Source organism: Mobula birostris, chromosome X, assembly GCF_030028105.1.
Source record: "Mobula birostris isolate sMobBir1 chromosome X, sMobBir1.hap1, whole genome shotgun sequence".
Lineage (NCBI taxonomy): Eukaryota > Metazoa > Chordata > Chondrichthyes > Myliobatiformes > Myliobatidae > Mobula > Mobula birostris.
In genome coordinates this window covers 55950449-55964292 of record NC_092402.1, presented here as the reverse complement: position 1 = coordinate 55964292, position 13844 = coordinate 55950449, and the positions used below count along the sequence as shown (strand labels likewise).

The following is a 13844-nucleotide window of genomic DNA, read 5'->3' as shown; positions in this document are numbered from 1 at the left end:
TCCCTTTTTGCAGTACTTATTCAATTCTTTTTTATATACTGTGTATTTCTTATTGTAATTTATGGTGCTTTTTATGTCTTGCACTGCATTGCTGCCGCAAAACAACAAACTTCCCAACATCAAAGTTGCTGGTGAATGCAGCAGGCCAGGCAGCATCTCTAGGAAGAGGTACAGTCGACGTTTCGGGCCAAGACCCTTCGTCAGGAGTCCTGACGAAGGGTCTCGGCCCGAAACGTCGACTGTACCTCTTCCTAGAGATGCTGCCTTCAGTTAGTCCTAACGAAGGGTCTCGGCCCGAAACGTCGACTGTACCTCTTCCTAGAGATGCTGCCTTCAGTTAGTCCTGACGAAGGGTCTCGGCCCGAAACGTCGACTGTACCTCTTCCTAGAGATGCTGCCTTCAGTTAGTCCTGACGAAGGGTCTCGGCCCGAAATGTCGACTGTACTTCTTCCTAGAGATGCTGCCTGGCCTGCTGCGTTCACCAGCAACTTTGATGTGTGTTGCTTGAATTTCCAGCATCTGCAGAATTCCTCATGTTAAACTTCCCAACATCTGTCAGTGATAATAAACTCAATTCTGAATTACAATGGAATTTGAACGTCATCAGTGAACGTCCCCACTTCCGACCTTGTGATAGAAGGATGATGCAGCTGAAGGTGGTTGGGTCAGGAACACTCCCATTGACCAGTTTTACCAGGATGCTACACTCAGCCAAATCCTGTGTTAACATTAAGGGCAGTCACTCACACCTCACCCCTGGAAATTAGCTCTTTGGTCCACATTTATAGGTTATAATAAGGATTGAAACTGTGTGGTCTAGCCCAGTGCAAAATGAGCAAGGGTGAGCGAACTATTGACCACACTAACCAACCTGGCTACTTCTAGGCTTTTAGGGGTATTAATTGGAGGTTCCTTGGTTTCATTCACTGGTTTCTGATTTTCCAAGTAATATGCCATATCTTTATATTACTTGGAAATTAGAATACCAGAGACTTATGTATGCTTATCTGGCTGGTTCATTTGCAAATTATAACCCAATACTGCAAATGTATTAATGTTTTGTCATTTGTTGCAACTTCCTCAGTATTGACTCTATCCTCTAGTCTTGCTTCAGTCTCAAGTTGTATTTTTGATTTTAGAATATGAATGGTGATTCAGAGACTGATCCTTGTGGGATAACCAACTATTTTCTGTGGTTTAAATTATTTTCTATGTATTAATAATCTTGACTAGTGAACACATCTGTTTCCAAAAACCTTACGTGCAGTTGTTACAATATTTAGTCATGTTTTTCTGTTAATAATTACAAACCAGCATCTAAAATGCCCAGATCATCTGCTTTATTTTGTCCGTTGTGTTCCATTTGGATGTGTGTGTCCCTAAATTACAAGTGTCATGCTTCAAGCGTAGATTACTGACTTTGGGACATTCTGGGCGATGATGAGGCTACAGAAATATAAACTGTTCTGTCAGCTGTCGGAGGAGTTTCTGCATCAGTCCACAAGGTGGCTGTTCAGCAAAATCTTGAGAATATTCATTTCCCATTGTGTTACCATTTTGTATTCAAGAAAATATTGGCCTGCTAAGGACGACATTAAGGCCAATTTACTAACCACCAGCCTCTTTCTGTGAGCTCATGTTTCTTTCTTTTTTATTTCAGATTCTGTCCTCTCTTGCTAAACTGATGAAGGAATGCTGGTATCAGAGCCCCTCTGCCAGGCTGACGGCCCTCCGCATCAAAAAGACCATAACCAACCTGGCCAATGCAGACATCACGCTGCACAAGCTCAAGCCAGACTGTTAACTCTTTTTAATTTGATCCTCAAAAGAAAAGCCCTTAAATCTTCTCAGACAGCACCTGCCAGTTAATCCATCCCAGCCCTGACTAATGTCCTTCTAGCTTGCAAGCAAAAACTCTCAAGCATCTGCTCCACGTTTGGATTCTGCTCCCAACTGACCCCGGACTGGAAAGAATGTGGGGATCAAGACATTTTGCAAGCTCTTAAACAAAGCTCTCAAGCGACCCCTCAAACACACAAGAAGAAGAAAGAACAAAACAAATTCCTACGTTGAAATCCTACAGAAATCTCTCAGAGCAATTTGCACACTGCTGTGTTAAGTGTAGCACTTGCTGTGGTATTGGACTGACACAATGCACAGCAAGATTCCAGCATCCAATGAGGTACCACACATGGAGCTTTACTGGTGAGCTCAAAATAGATTCTATTGGATTATTATAGACTGTTGCCTTGCACTAAGAGGTCACCAAACAGAATTATTCAGGACAGTTTTTACAGAGTAAGCCATGAACAGCAGGAGTGGCGGTGAGGACTAATAGTGAATAGGATGCTGCTCAGGTTTTGTAAACATTTGACAGAAAACCTTGGTATAAGATAAGAAAGAAAAATCAAATGCATAATTACCATGGAGATTTTAATTACTATATACGTGTTTTACAGTCCTAATATAAACTTAAGTATTGTAATCAAAAGAATTCGTGCTGGTTTTCTTGACCTATGAAACCTGCAGCGTTGGCACTTCGTGTTCATTGTCAGTGCTGAGTAACACCATCGGAGACGTGAAAACCCCAGCACGAGTGGCTAACAATAACCCAGCCTCATCAGACAGCGGGCTTGGCCACATGTAACATCAGAACAGGGCACAGGACGAACTAGAGGGCTTAGGAATTTACATGGGGGTTTGGAGTGTCACAGCGGCATAGCGGTTAGCCTAACACAGCGTCAGCGGCCCAGGTTCAATTCCTGCCACCGTCTATAGGGAGCATGTACGTTCTCCCCGTGTCCACATGGGTTTCCTCCAGGTGCTCTGGTTTCCTCCCACAGTCCCAATTTGTATGGATTTGTAGAATAATTGGTCACATGGTGTAATTGGATGGCGAGGACACACCTGAGCACAGGAGTTCATCCTGGCACTGTAGGTTTCTATGTGTAGACGCTCCTGATTTGAGCATGGGAGTCAGCCCCAGGCACAAACTCTCCACGTTACCTCTGGATCTACTAGAGCCAACAATGTGAGTGGGTCAGACAGTATCTGTGGAGAGGACAGGGTCACACACATACCTCACAGCAAGGAACCTTGAAAACCAGTTCACATGTTGTTAAAACACCCTGGGCTAAAAATTCAATGACTTAACACATTTGGGTGATAGTTTTTGACCTCTGTCTAAGTGGATGTTACATATTGCATGTTATAAACTCGAGAAGTTCTGCAGATGTTGGAAATCCTGGGTAACACACACAAAGTGCTGGAGGAGCTCAGCAGGTCAGGGGGCCTCTGTGGAGAGAAATAAATAGTCATTTTTCAGGCCGAGATTTTACGTTAGAACCAGAAAGGAAGGGGGCAGATGCCAGAATACGAAGGTGAGGGAAGGGAAGGAGTACAAGCTGGAAGGTGAAAGGTGAGACCCGGTGAGGGGGAAGGTAGGTCGGTGGGAGAGGGGATGAAGTGAGAAACTGGGAGGTGATAGGTGGAAAAAGTAAAGGGCTGAGAAGAAGGAATCTGATAGGAGAGGAGAGTGGACCATGGGAGAAAGGGAAGGAGGAGGTGTACCAGAAGGAGGTGAAGGGCAGGTGAGAAGAGTAGAGACATTGCACGTTATGGTCAACTGCAGCACAATTCATACAGAGAGGCTGCTGGTAACACAGCAATGACTTGGCCAACACAGAGCATCACTGATGTTGCTGGTTCATTATAGTGGAAAGCACACATGTGCAAGGAAAGGCAGAGACACAAGAGTTGGAGGGTGAATGATCACAATCCACCAGGTATCTTCAATGCCACAGGTAAGGTGGAGTTGAGGCAATGATACCCACCTTTTCCTGTTGAACACACTGCTGAAGAAAGGCAGACAACCGGAAGACAGCATTGTGTGTCAACGCCCAGCTTGACCAAGCTTAGGAATAATTAGATGCTGACAGACTTCCCTGAGAATTTCCCACATTCTCTTTAGCTTCTTTTACTAATTTATCCCAGTGTAATGATGGACTTTGGATGAGGGCTGGATAGAGCCCAACTGTGGTGCTCACCACAGTCACACGGCTGAGTGAGAGCTGTCATGTGAAATTGTGCCTTAAAGATGTCAAATGGCCAAGGCTGATGATGGGACTTTGACCAAGATAGTTCATCAGCACCTTCAGAAGAGAAAGGAAATGGAATTTTTAATGGATCAGGAGACCAAGAGGGAGAATATCATAAAGAAGAAAAACTTTTAGGAAGTGCCAGAACCTGAGACTTAAAATTAAAGCTATGAAGGAAAGACTGATGTTTGTACAATGCCCTTCTCAATCTCATGATATCCCAGTTGGATGACAATTGCTCAGGTACGTAGTTCCTACACAGGTAGACACGGTGGTGAAAAAGATCTTTGGCACTCTGGCCTTTGTCAGTCAGGGCATTGAGTACAGGGAGTTGGGACGTCATGCTACAGCTGTAGAAGGTGCTGCTGAGACTGTGCTTGGAGTACTGTGCACAGTTCTGGTCACTCAGATATAGAAAGGATGTTGTTAGTTTGGAAAGGATGAAGAAACGATTCAGAAGGATGTTACCAGGACTGGAGGGCTTGAGGTATAAGGAGGGACCAGATTCACTGGGACTGTTTTCCCTGGAGTGAAGGAAACTGAGGAGTGACCTTACAGAGGTTTACAAACTCATGAGGGGTATAGATAAGGTGGATGGTCACAGTCCTTTACCCAGGCTAAGGGAGTCGAAAACTACAGGGCACAGGTTTAAGGTGAGAGGGGAAAGATTTAATAGGGACAAGGAGAGCAGGTTTCTCACCCAGAGGGTGTTGGGTATATGGAACAAATTGCTAGCGGAAATGGCAGAAGTGGTCACGATAACACCATTTAAAGGATATTTGTACAGGGACGTGGATCGGAAAGGTTTAGAGGGATATGGGCCAAGTGTGAGGAAATGGGACTGGCATAGATGTGCAGCTTGGTCAGTGTGGACAGTTGGGCCGAAACCGAAAGGCCTGTTTCCAGCTCTGAGAGTCTGCTGCTTCAGTGCTTCTTGCCACTAACAGGAGCTGGGCCAGCGAAGACACCACTGCACACATATTACTGCGCACAGACCTTGACAGTGGCAGAAAGCATTCCTCCTGCCAAGCAGCGAAACCATGTTTTGAAATAATGATACTGCTGTTTACAACAGAATGCTTCAATTAATCTGTTAATAAAACTGGGGTTGAATTTACTGCTCATTCTCCTCACTTACACCAGGGAACACACCTTTCCTGCAACACCTCCTAGCAGAGAAACAGCTCATGGCACTTTTCCAGGGGCTGGGTACAGCTGATTGGCTTTTCTGCCAGGCCAGATGCCACAGCTAATAGAGCTGGCACCAGTTTACCTAATGTACACTGATTCTGCAGGCTGCCAGTTCTGGGGTAGGATTGCATACAACAACCGGATGGTAATATTGTTGTGGGAGTGGGGGGCAGACTTACCAGTCAGATGTTAGAGACCCTGATCCACAATGTAAACACAAGTGATCTTTGTTTTGTGGATAGTTTAACACACAATTGTCCATCTTGTCAATGTGGACTCCAAAAAAGCTTTTATCAAGGTCCAGAATGATCCAAAGATTGGATCACGCGGGATTCAGGGTGAGCTAGCTAATCAAACACAAAATTGTCTTGGAGGTAGGAGTCAGAGGGTGACAGTGGAAGTTTGTGACCAGTGGTGTGCCACAAGGATCGGTGCTGTTGTTTGTCATTTAGTTTTACAATTTGGGTGAGAATGGAGTTGGCTTGGCTAGTAAGTTTGCAGATGACACTAAAATTGGTGCTGTGGTGGACAGTGAAGAAGATTGTCTAAGGTCACAAGATGTGGGCCAAGGAATGCCCACCTCTACAAACCTATCCCTTCTACAATCAGGATGTCACTACACCTCATATTACCAGCCGTCCTCTGCTGAAGGACCCAATTGGTGCTGTTCTGGGATAGCAGATGTACCCCTAATAACTCACATGGACCTGGGGCAGACTGCGACCCCCTGTGCTAAGAGAAAGAAGTGGGAGAAATAATTTAAACTTTCCCATCACTTGTGATGTGGGGATGGACAGGCACCCAGTGGCTCCTTTATTATGTACCTCCTGTACCTAATAAAATGGCCACTTTTGAGTGTACATTGGAGGTCTTCTGCTGCTGTCGTTCATTCACTTCAAGGTTTGATGCGTTGTGCATTCTGAGATACTCTCCTGTACACCACTCTTGTAATGTGTGATTATTTGATTTACTGTCACTTTCCCATCAGCTTGAACCAGTCTGGCCATTCTCCTCTGACCTCTCTCATTAACAAGGCATTTTCACCCACAGAGCTGCCACTCGCTGGATGATTTTTTTGTTTTTCGCATCACCCTCTTTAAGCTCGAGAGACTGCTGTGCTGTTGTGTGTGAAAATCCCAGCAGATCAGCAGTTTCTGAGGCACTCAAACCACGCTGTCTTTCACTAACAATCATTCCACGGTGAAAGTCACTTAAATCACATTTCTTCCCCATACTGATGTTTGGTCTGAGCAACAACTGAACCTCTTGACCATGTCTGCATGCTTTAAACTGCTGCTACATGATTTGCTGATTAGATATTTGCATTAACGAGCAGATGTACCTAATAAAGTGGCAACTGAGTGTATATATTTTGTAAGATCACACTTGGTGCTCCCTAAGCCTAGCAATTAAAGCACAAAGCGTGGAGTGGTGATCAGGTTTACAGAGTGAGGTTTTGATTCCTGTACCACAGCTGTACAGGGTCTTGGTGTCGCATTGGAGGCAGTCCAAAGGAGATTCACTAGGCTTACTCCTGGGATGAGGGGATTATCCAACAGGAGAGGCTGGATATTTTGGCTCTGTATTCTTTTGAGTTTAGGAGAATGAGGGGTGACCTTCTTGAAACATACTGTACAAGATCCTGAAGGGGATTGGCAGGGAAGTTGTCAAGGTGTTCCCACTCGTGGGAGGATCTTAAACAAGGAGACAAGATTTGGGGGCGGTCATTTAAAATAGAGGTGCGTAGAAATTTCTTCTCTCAAAGAGGGGTGAATCTCTGGAATTCTCTGCCCTGAGGACGGTGGAAGCTAGGTCATTAGAAGTATTGAAGATGTAGGTGGGTACACTTTTGAAAGGTTGGAGGGGATTGAGGGTGATGGGGAACTGCCACGGAAGAGAAGATGAGGTCTGGGGTACGTCAGTACGATTTTATTAAATGACGGGGGAGACTTAAGGGGCTGAGTGGCCTATTCCTGCTGCTGATTTCTTGTGTTTTGTGTGATCTGTGCACATTTAGCTGCCCAGAGTTGGAATAGCCATCGGGGTCTTCCAATCTTCTCAAGACCCGTGAGAACATGAGGGCTAGGGTCTCAGTGGAGGAGAAGGCTGCTGCAGAAATTCACCAGGATACCTGATTCTGACTAGTATCCAGTGACTTTTGACCCGTGCGAATGTGCAGAAATCAGCTGATGAGAGGGCCAGCTGAGTCTTAGGTAACATAAATGAGCCCCAGTTACCACGGGCTTCAGGACTGGAGAAGGCAATTGAGCAAAAGTTAAAGTTCCTACCATATTTAGTGAGACAAGTTATAAATCTAATTAATTCTTGAAAGTTTACACATTCTTAATGTTCTGTGATGATGCTCGTGTGCAATTATATCAAAGAAACATCTATTTTGTCTGTATTATGTAATTCCAATTAATCCCATAAATGTCATACTTAGAATATATTTTAATCAAAGCATTTCCACAGAAGTAATAAACCAGATTCAATCAGAAGAAAGGAATAAAAGTTTGCTGCTTTATTTATGACTTCTTTTGGTATTGCTTTTTCCTTCCAACACCCATCGGCAGCTGTCTGTGAGTGAGTCTGGGCTGTTGTAGTAGTGGAGAACACTGAAACAGCTCATTTGGTTCCCTCTGCTCCAATGGCTTCATTTGTGCCTCACCTCAGCCTCCTCCCTCTCTTTTTGGGCCATTTTTTAAAAAAATTATTCATTTATGGGATGTGGGTGTTGCCAGCTAAGCCGGCATTTATTGCCCACCCCTAGTTGCCCTTGAGAAGGTGGTAATGATCTGCCGCCTTGAACTGCTGCAGTCCCTGAGGTGTAGGTACACCTGCAGTACTATTAGAGGGGGAATTCCATGATTTTGACCCAGCAACAATGAAGGAACGGCGATATGTTTCCAAATTAGGATGGTGAGTGACTTGGAGGGGGATTTCCAAGTGGTGGTTTTGTTCAAGAGTTATGGGAAAGGCATGAAAGTGAATGGTGAAGCAGACTTGAGGGGCCAAATGTCCCACCCCTCAGATTTTCTACTTTCTCTTCATCTCATTCTGTCGATGTATGCTTCGATTCCTTTCTTCCTTATGTTCGTGTCTAGTTTCTCTTTCAATTCACACATTGTTTGCTCCATCTTTACAGTATGTTAGGAAATGTTCTATGAAGGGGAGGAGGTGTGGTGGGGGAGAGCCTGACCATCATCCAACACCCAGCACCTCACTCAAAGTGGCCTTCCTCCATCGGATTCAGGCTGCCAATACGACCTGGCTCTTTGACTGCGGGCTTAACCCAAAGTCCTGGATCTGAATTGCAGTCTGGAACATTGTCTGTGGTGTCACAGAGTAATACAGTACGGAGACAGGCCATTCAGCCCAACTCATTCATGCAGACCAAGATATCTTCCTGTGCTAGCCCCATTTGCCTGTGTTTGGCCCATATCCTTCTAAATCTTTCCTGTCCATGTACCTGTCCAAATGTATTTTCAATATTATAATTGCACCCGCATTTAACACTTCCTCTGGCAGCTTATTCTATAAACCCACTACCTCTGTGTGGAAGAACATGACCTTCAGGTCCCCTTTAAATCTGCTCCTCTCACCTTAAACTTTTACCCTCTAGTTTTAGACGCCCCTGCCCTGGGAAAAAGACTGTGACCATTCTGTGCCTCTCATTGTTCGATCGATATCTATCATGACACCCCTCAGCCTTCCGTGCTCCAGGGAAAAAAATGCCACAGCCTATCCAGTGTCTCCTTACAACTCAAGCCTTCCAGTCCTGGTAACATCATTAAGGACCCCCGTCACCCAGGACATGCCCTCTTCTCATCGCTACCATCAAGGAGGAGGTACAGGAGCCTGAAGACACACAGTCAATGTTTTAGGAACAGCTTCTTCCCGTCCACCATCAGATTTATGAACAGGCAATGAACCCATGAACACTACTTCAATATTTGTTTTGCTCTCTTTTTTGCACTACTTACTTAATTTAATTTATATTTCTTATTGTGATTTAGTTTTTTATTATTGCATTGTACTGCTGCCACAAAACAATAAATTTCACAACACATGCCAGTGATAATAAACCTGTTATCCACAAGAACCCTTTCTGCACCATTTCTAGTTTCATGACATCTTTCATACCAGAACTACAGTACACTATTCCATGTGTGCTCTCACCAGCATCCTGTACAGCTGTAACATGATGTCCCAACTCACAATAAAAGGACTTCCCTTTAGAAAAGTTCAAGTGCTACACCTCCTCCCTCACTACCATTCAGAGCCCCAAACAGTCCTTCCAGGTGAGGCGACACTTCACCTGTACGTCTGTTGGGGTCATCTACTGTGTCCAGTGCTTCCAATGTGGCCTCTTGTACATCGGTGACACCCGCTGTAGATTGGGGGACCGCTTCGCTGAGCATGTAGGTAGCGTCCACCAGAGCAAGCGGGATCTCCCAGTGGCCACACATTTTAATTCCACTTCCCATTCCCATCCCGAAATGTTAATCCATGGCCTCCTCCACTGCCACACTTAGGTTGGAGGAACAACACCTTACATTCCGTTTGGGTAGCCTCCAACCTGATGGCATGGACATCAATTTCTCAAGCTTCCAGTAATGCCCCCCACCCACCGCCCCCTTCACCATTTCCCATCCCCTTGTCCCTCTCTTATGTTATCTCCTTGCCCGCCCATCGCCTCCCTCTGGTGCCCCCTCTCCCTTTTTCTTTCTTCCTGGCCTTCTGTCTCTTTCACAAATCAACTCCCCAGCTCTTTGCTTCATCCCTCCCCCTCCATTTCACCTATGGCCTGGCGTTTCTCTCTCCCTTCCCCCACCTTTTAAATCTACTCAGCTTTTTTTCTCCAGTCCTGCCGAATGGTCTCATCCCGAAAAGTCGACTGTGCTCTTCTCCATAGATGCTGCCTGGCCTGCTGAGTTCCCCCAGCATTTTGTGTGTGTTGTCATGGAAGACCAGGGCAGAATTTGCTATTCAGCCTCAAGGAAGTGTGCTTTCCCTTGTTGCTGCAGCCCTGAGAGTTGGCCACTCCAAGACACACCACACTCAGGCACCTGAGTGATCCAATATCTCCCTACTCACTGACTCAGCCTGGGCCTTCAATCTCGGCAGTGGACAATTCCACCAGGAAAAAATTCCAGTCCTGCCATCCACCTGACACCCACACTCTCCATCAGCGATACTTTGGAACAGCAGGAGAAACCATGACTAATTTTTCTTCCTCCTGACCCCGGGAATACTGAAATTTATAATTGGCGACAGTGGAGGGGATGGCGTGAGTGGGGTGTGTATGCAGAGTTGCCGTGCCTGACCGTGCCCATGTGCATCAAATAAAAAGGTAAAGTGGCGGAAACACTCATCAGGCCAGGCAGCATCTGTGGAGAGAGAGAGAGATAGTTTTCTGTCGAAGACTTCCATCAGAACTAAAACAACGCAACACACAAGATACTGGAGTAACTCAACATGTCAAGCAGCATCCGTTGGGGGGGTGGTGGACAGTTGATGTTTCAGGTCAAAACTCTTATTTAGACTCCAGCATCTGCATCTCTTGTTCCTTCAAAAGATTAAAAAAATAGTTTGCTTTAGGTTGCAGAGAAAGTGGCAGGAGGAATGGATGGGACAGATGAAATATCTGTGATATGGTTGCGATGGGGGTGGGTTTTAGTGGTTGGGTTAATGGAGACAGTCAGAAGGTAATATCACAGACAAAGAGGCAATAAGACCATAAGGTATAGGAGCAGAATTAGGCCATTCAGCCCATCGAGTCTGTTCTGCCAGTTGATCATGCCTGATTTATTTTCCCTCTTAACTCCATTCTCCTATGTTCCACCTGTAACCTTTGATGCCCTTACTAATCAAGAACTTTTCAACCTCCACTTTAAATATGCCCAATGACCTGGCCTCCACAACAGTCTTTGGCAATGAATTCCACAAATTCACCACCCTCTGGCTAAAGAAATTCCTCCTCATCTCTGTTCTAATACGATATCCTTCTATTCTGAGGCTGTGCCCTCTGGTCTTAGACTTTCCCACTGTTCAAAACTTCTCTCCATATCCACTCTGTTGAAAACATCCTCTAATATGTTGCCAGTAGCAGGGTCATAAGTAATATCCAGCAGGTCAGGTTGTACACATGGGCAAACTAGACATGGTTCCCTGATTGAATAGAATAGTATTGCTAAAAATTACTTAACTTATCTTGGTATTAAAATTTCTAAAAATTTAAAGGACCTATATAAATATAATTTTCTCCCAATGATTGATTACACCCAACAAATGCTTTCTAAATGGTCACCTATGACGTTATCATTAATAGGTCAAATTAATGCTATTAAAGTGATAGTTCTACCGAAATTCTTATATACATTTCAGGCAGTTCCTACTTTTGTTCCTAAAATATTTTTTGATAGAATAGATTCTATAATCTTATCTTATATTTGGAATAATAAAAATCCTAGATTGAGTAAACCTTTATTACTGAAATTTAAAAAGGATGGTGGTATGGCTTTGCCAAATTTTAGAATGTATTATTGGGCAATTAATATTCGATATATTACTTTTTGGATTCATTACTCAGACATACATGAATGTCCTTCATAAGACCATAAGACAAAGGAGCAGAAGTTGGCTATTCAGCCCATCGAGTCTGCTCCGCCATTTTATCATGAGCTGATCCATCCTCCCATTTAATCCCACTCCCCCGCCTTCTCACCATAACCTTTGATGCCCTGGCTACTCAGATACCTATCAATCTCTGCCTTAAATACACCCAATGACTTGGCCTCCACTGTCCCCCGTGGCAATAAATTCCATAGATTCACCACCCTCTGGCTAAAAAAATTTCTTGTGAAACTCAGTGAAGGGTTCTCTTTGGCCTCTTTACTGGGAGCTCCTCTTCCCTTTTTGTTTTCTAAGATTAGTAGACAAGACTTTATTCCTATTATTAAACATACTTTAAGAATTTGGTTTCAGTTTCACAGATTTTTTGAGTTAAATACTTTTGTTCTTTCTAGTAATATCCATTTTAATTATTTTTTAAACCATCAATTTTGGATAAGACCTTTTTAATTTGGAAAACCAAGGGAATAATAACTTTTCCAGATTTGTTTTTACGGGACTGTTTAATGTCTTTTTCTCAGTTAGTGGATAAATATAGTTTACCTAATGTACATTTCTTTAGATATTTACAAATCAGGAATTTTTTACATGGTTTACTGCCAAATTACCCTTCTGCTTATCCACCTAATACGACAGATGCTCCTTTTCAGCTTAAACCACTTCAAAAAGGGTTGATAGCTATAATTTATAAACAGTTATTGAATTTACGAATGATATCTATCAATAAAATTAAACATGCTTGGAAATTGGAAGTTCAAGAGTCATTTTCATATAATCAATGGAGTAAAATTCTTCATTTGGTTAATAACTCATCTACTTGTGCCCATCATTCCTTGATACAGTTCAAGATAGTGCATCGGGCCCATATGTCAAAGGATAAACTAGCACGTAATTTTTCCAATATCAATCATATTTGTGACAGATGAAATAGTGAGTTAAAATCCTGGATCTGGACCTACAACCTAATTTACTTACAGCAATATTTGGGATCACCTCATCGAAACCAGGAAATATTCCTATTTCTGCTCAACGTATGATAGTCTTTTCAACTTCATTGGCTGGGAGAGCCATTTTACTGAAGTGGAAGGATTCTAATCCACCTACTGTCTTTTATTGGCTCTCCTCCATTATGTCCTGTTTAAGTTTAGAGAAAATAAGAGGTCGGACATTTGATACATCCTTTAAGTTTGAGCAGATCTGGCAACCTTTTATTCAATATTTTCATTTAATTTGATTTATTACTCTTACAATTTTTTTTTCGAAGTTTTAGATTTGATCAGAAAGTATTTCTTTTTTTTTTGGTCCTATCCTCAGAATGGACTGCCCAGTCCCTTTTTTTTGTATAGTGTAGTGGGGATTTTTTTTCATTTAAAATTCAAAGTTTTTTCTTTCCTCTTCATGAACTGATAAGAGGAGAATCGCTGTTTTTTTTATTATGTTATACAATAGCTTAACACTATGTATGATTTTGATAATGTTTATTTCAATCTCTGTTTGTATTGTTATTGATATATATATTTGAGATAATTCTCCTCTTGTTTGTATTTATGTTCCTTTTAAATCAATAAAAAGATTAATAAAGAAAGAAAGTATGATTCTTATCTGAGCTGGTGAAATCGCCTCAACGTGCATGAGAAACTATAGCGAAGGAACCTACAGCTTTAACCAGAACACATCAGAGAAAGGCAATAGCAGGGATGTTCACACCTTTCCACCTGATTCGTTCTCCTGCACTGTAGCACTTTCACAACTGTTCAGGTGTTCTTGTGACCTCCAAGGATCTCACCATCACCTCTGCCATTCCATCATTCCACCTTCATCATCTCAGTCACACCTTTGCTCTCTTACTTACACTTTTCCACTCATTAACCAAAGCTCGTTTATTTACAGTACATGCTCACATACTCATTAATGGCATTGCT

The 13844-nt window shown here is 43.2% G+C and overlaps 1 protein-coding gene across 4 annotated transcripts in view; it reads left to right on the top strand.

The window, feature by feature from the left end:
• Window positions 1–13383, top strand: part of LOC140191684 (activin receptor type-1-like) — a 131828-nt gene extending 118445 nt beyond the window's left edge. For all 4 annotated transcript variants that reach the window (XM_072249326.1, XM_072249323.1, XM_072249324.1 and 1 more), the window contains one exon: window positions 1662–13383. In XM_072249326.1, the coding sequence (XP_072105427.1) occupies window positions 1662–1805 (144 nt within the window). In that variant the 3' untranslated portion in view covers window positions 1806–13383. The remainder of the gene's footprint in view (window positions 1–1661) is intronic.
• Window positions 13384–13844: the final 461 nt, after the last annotated feature.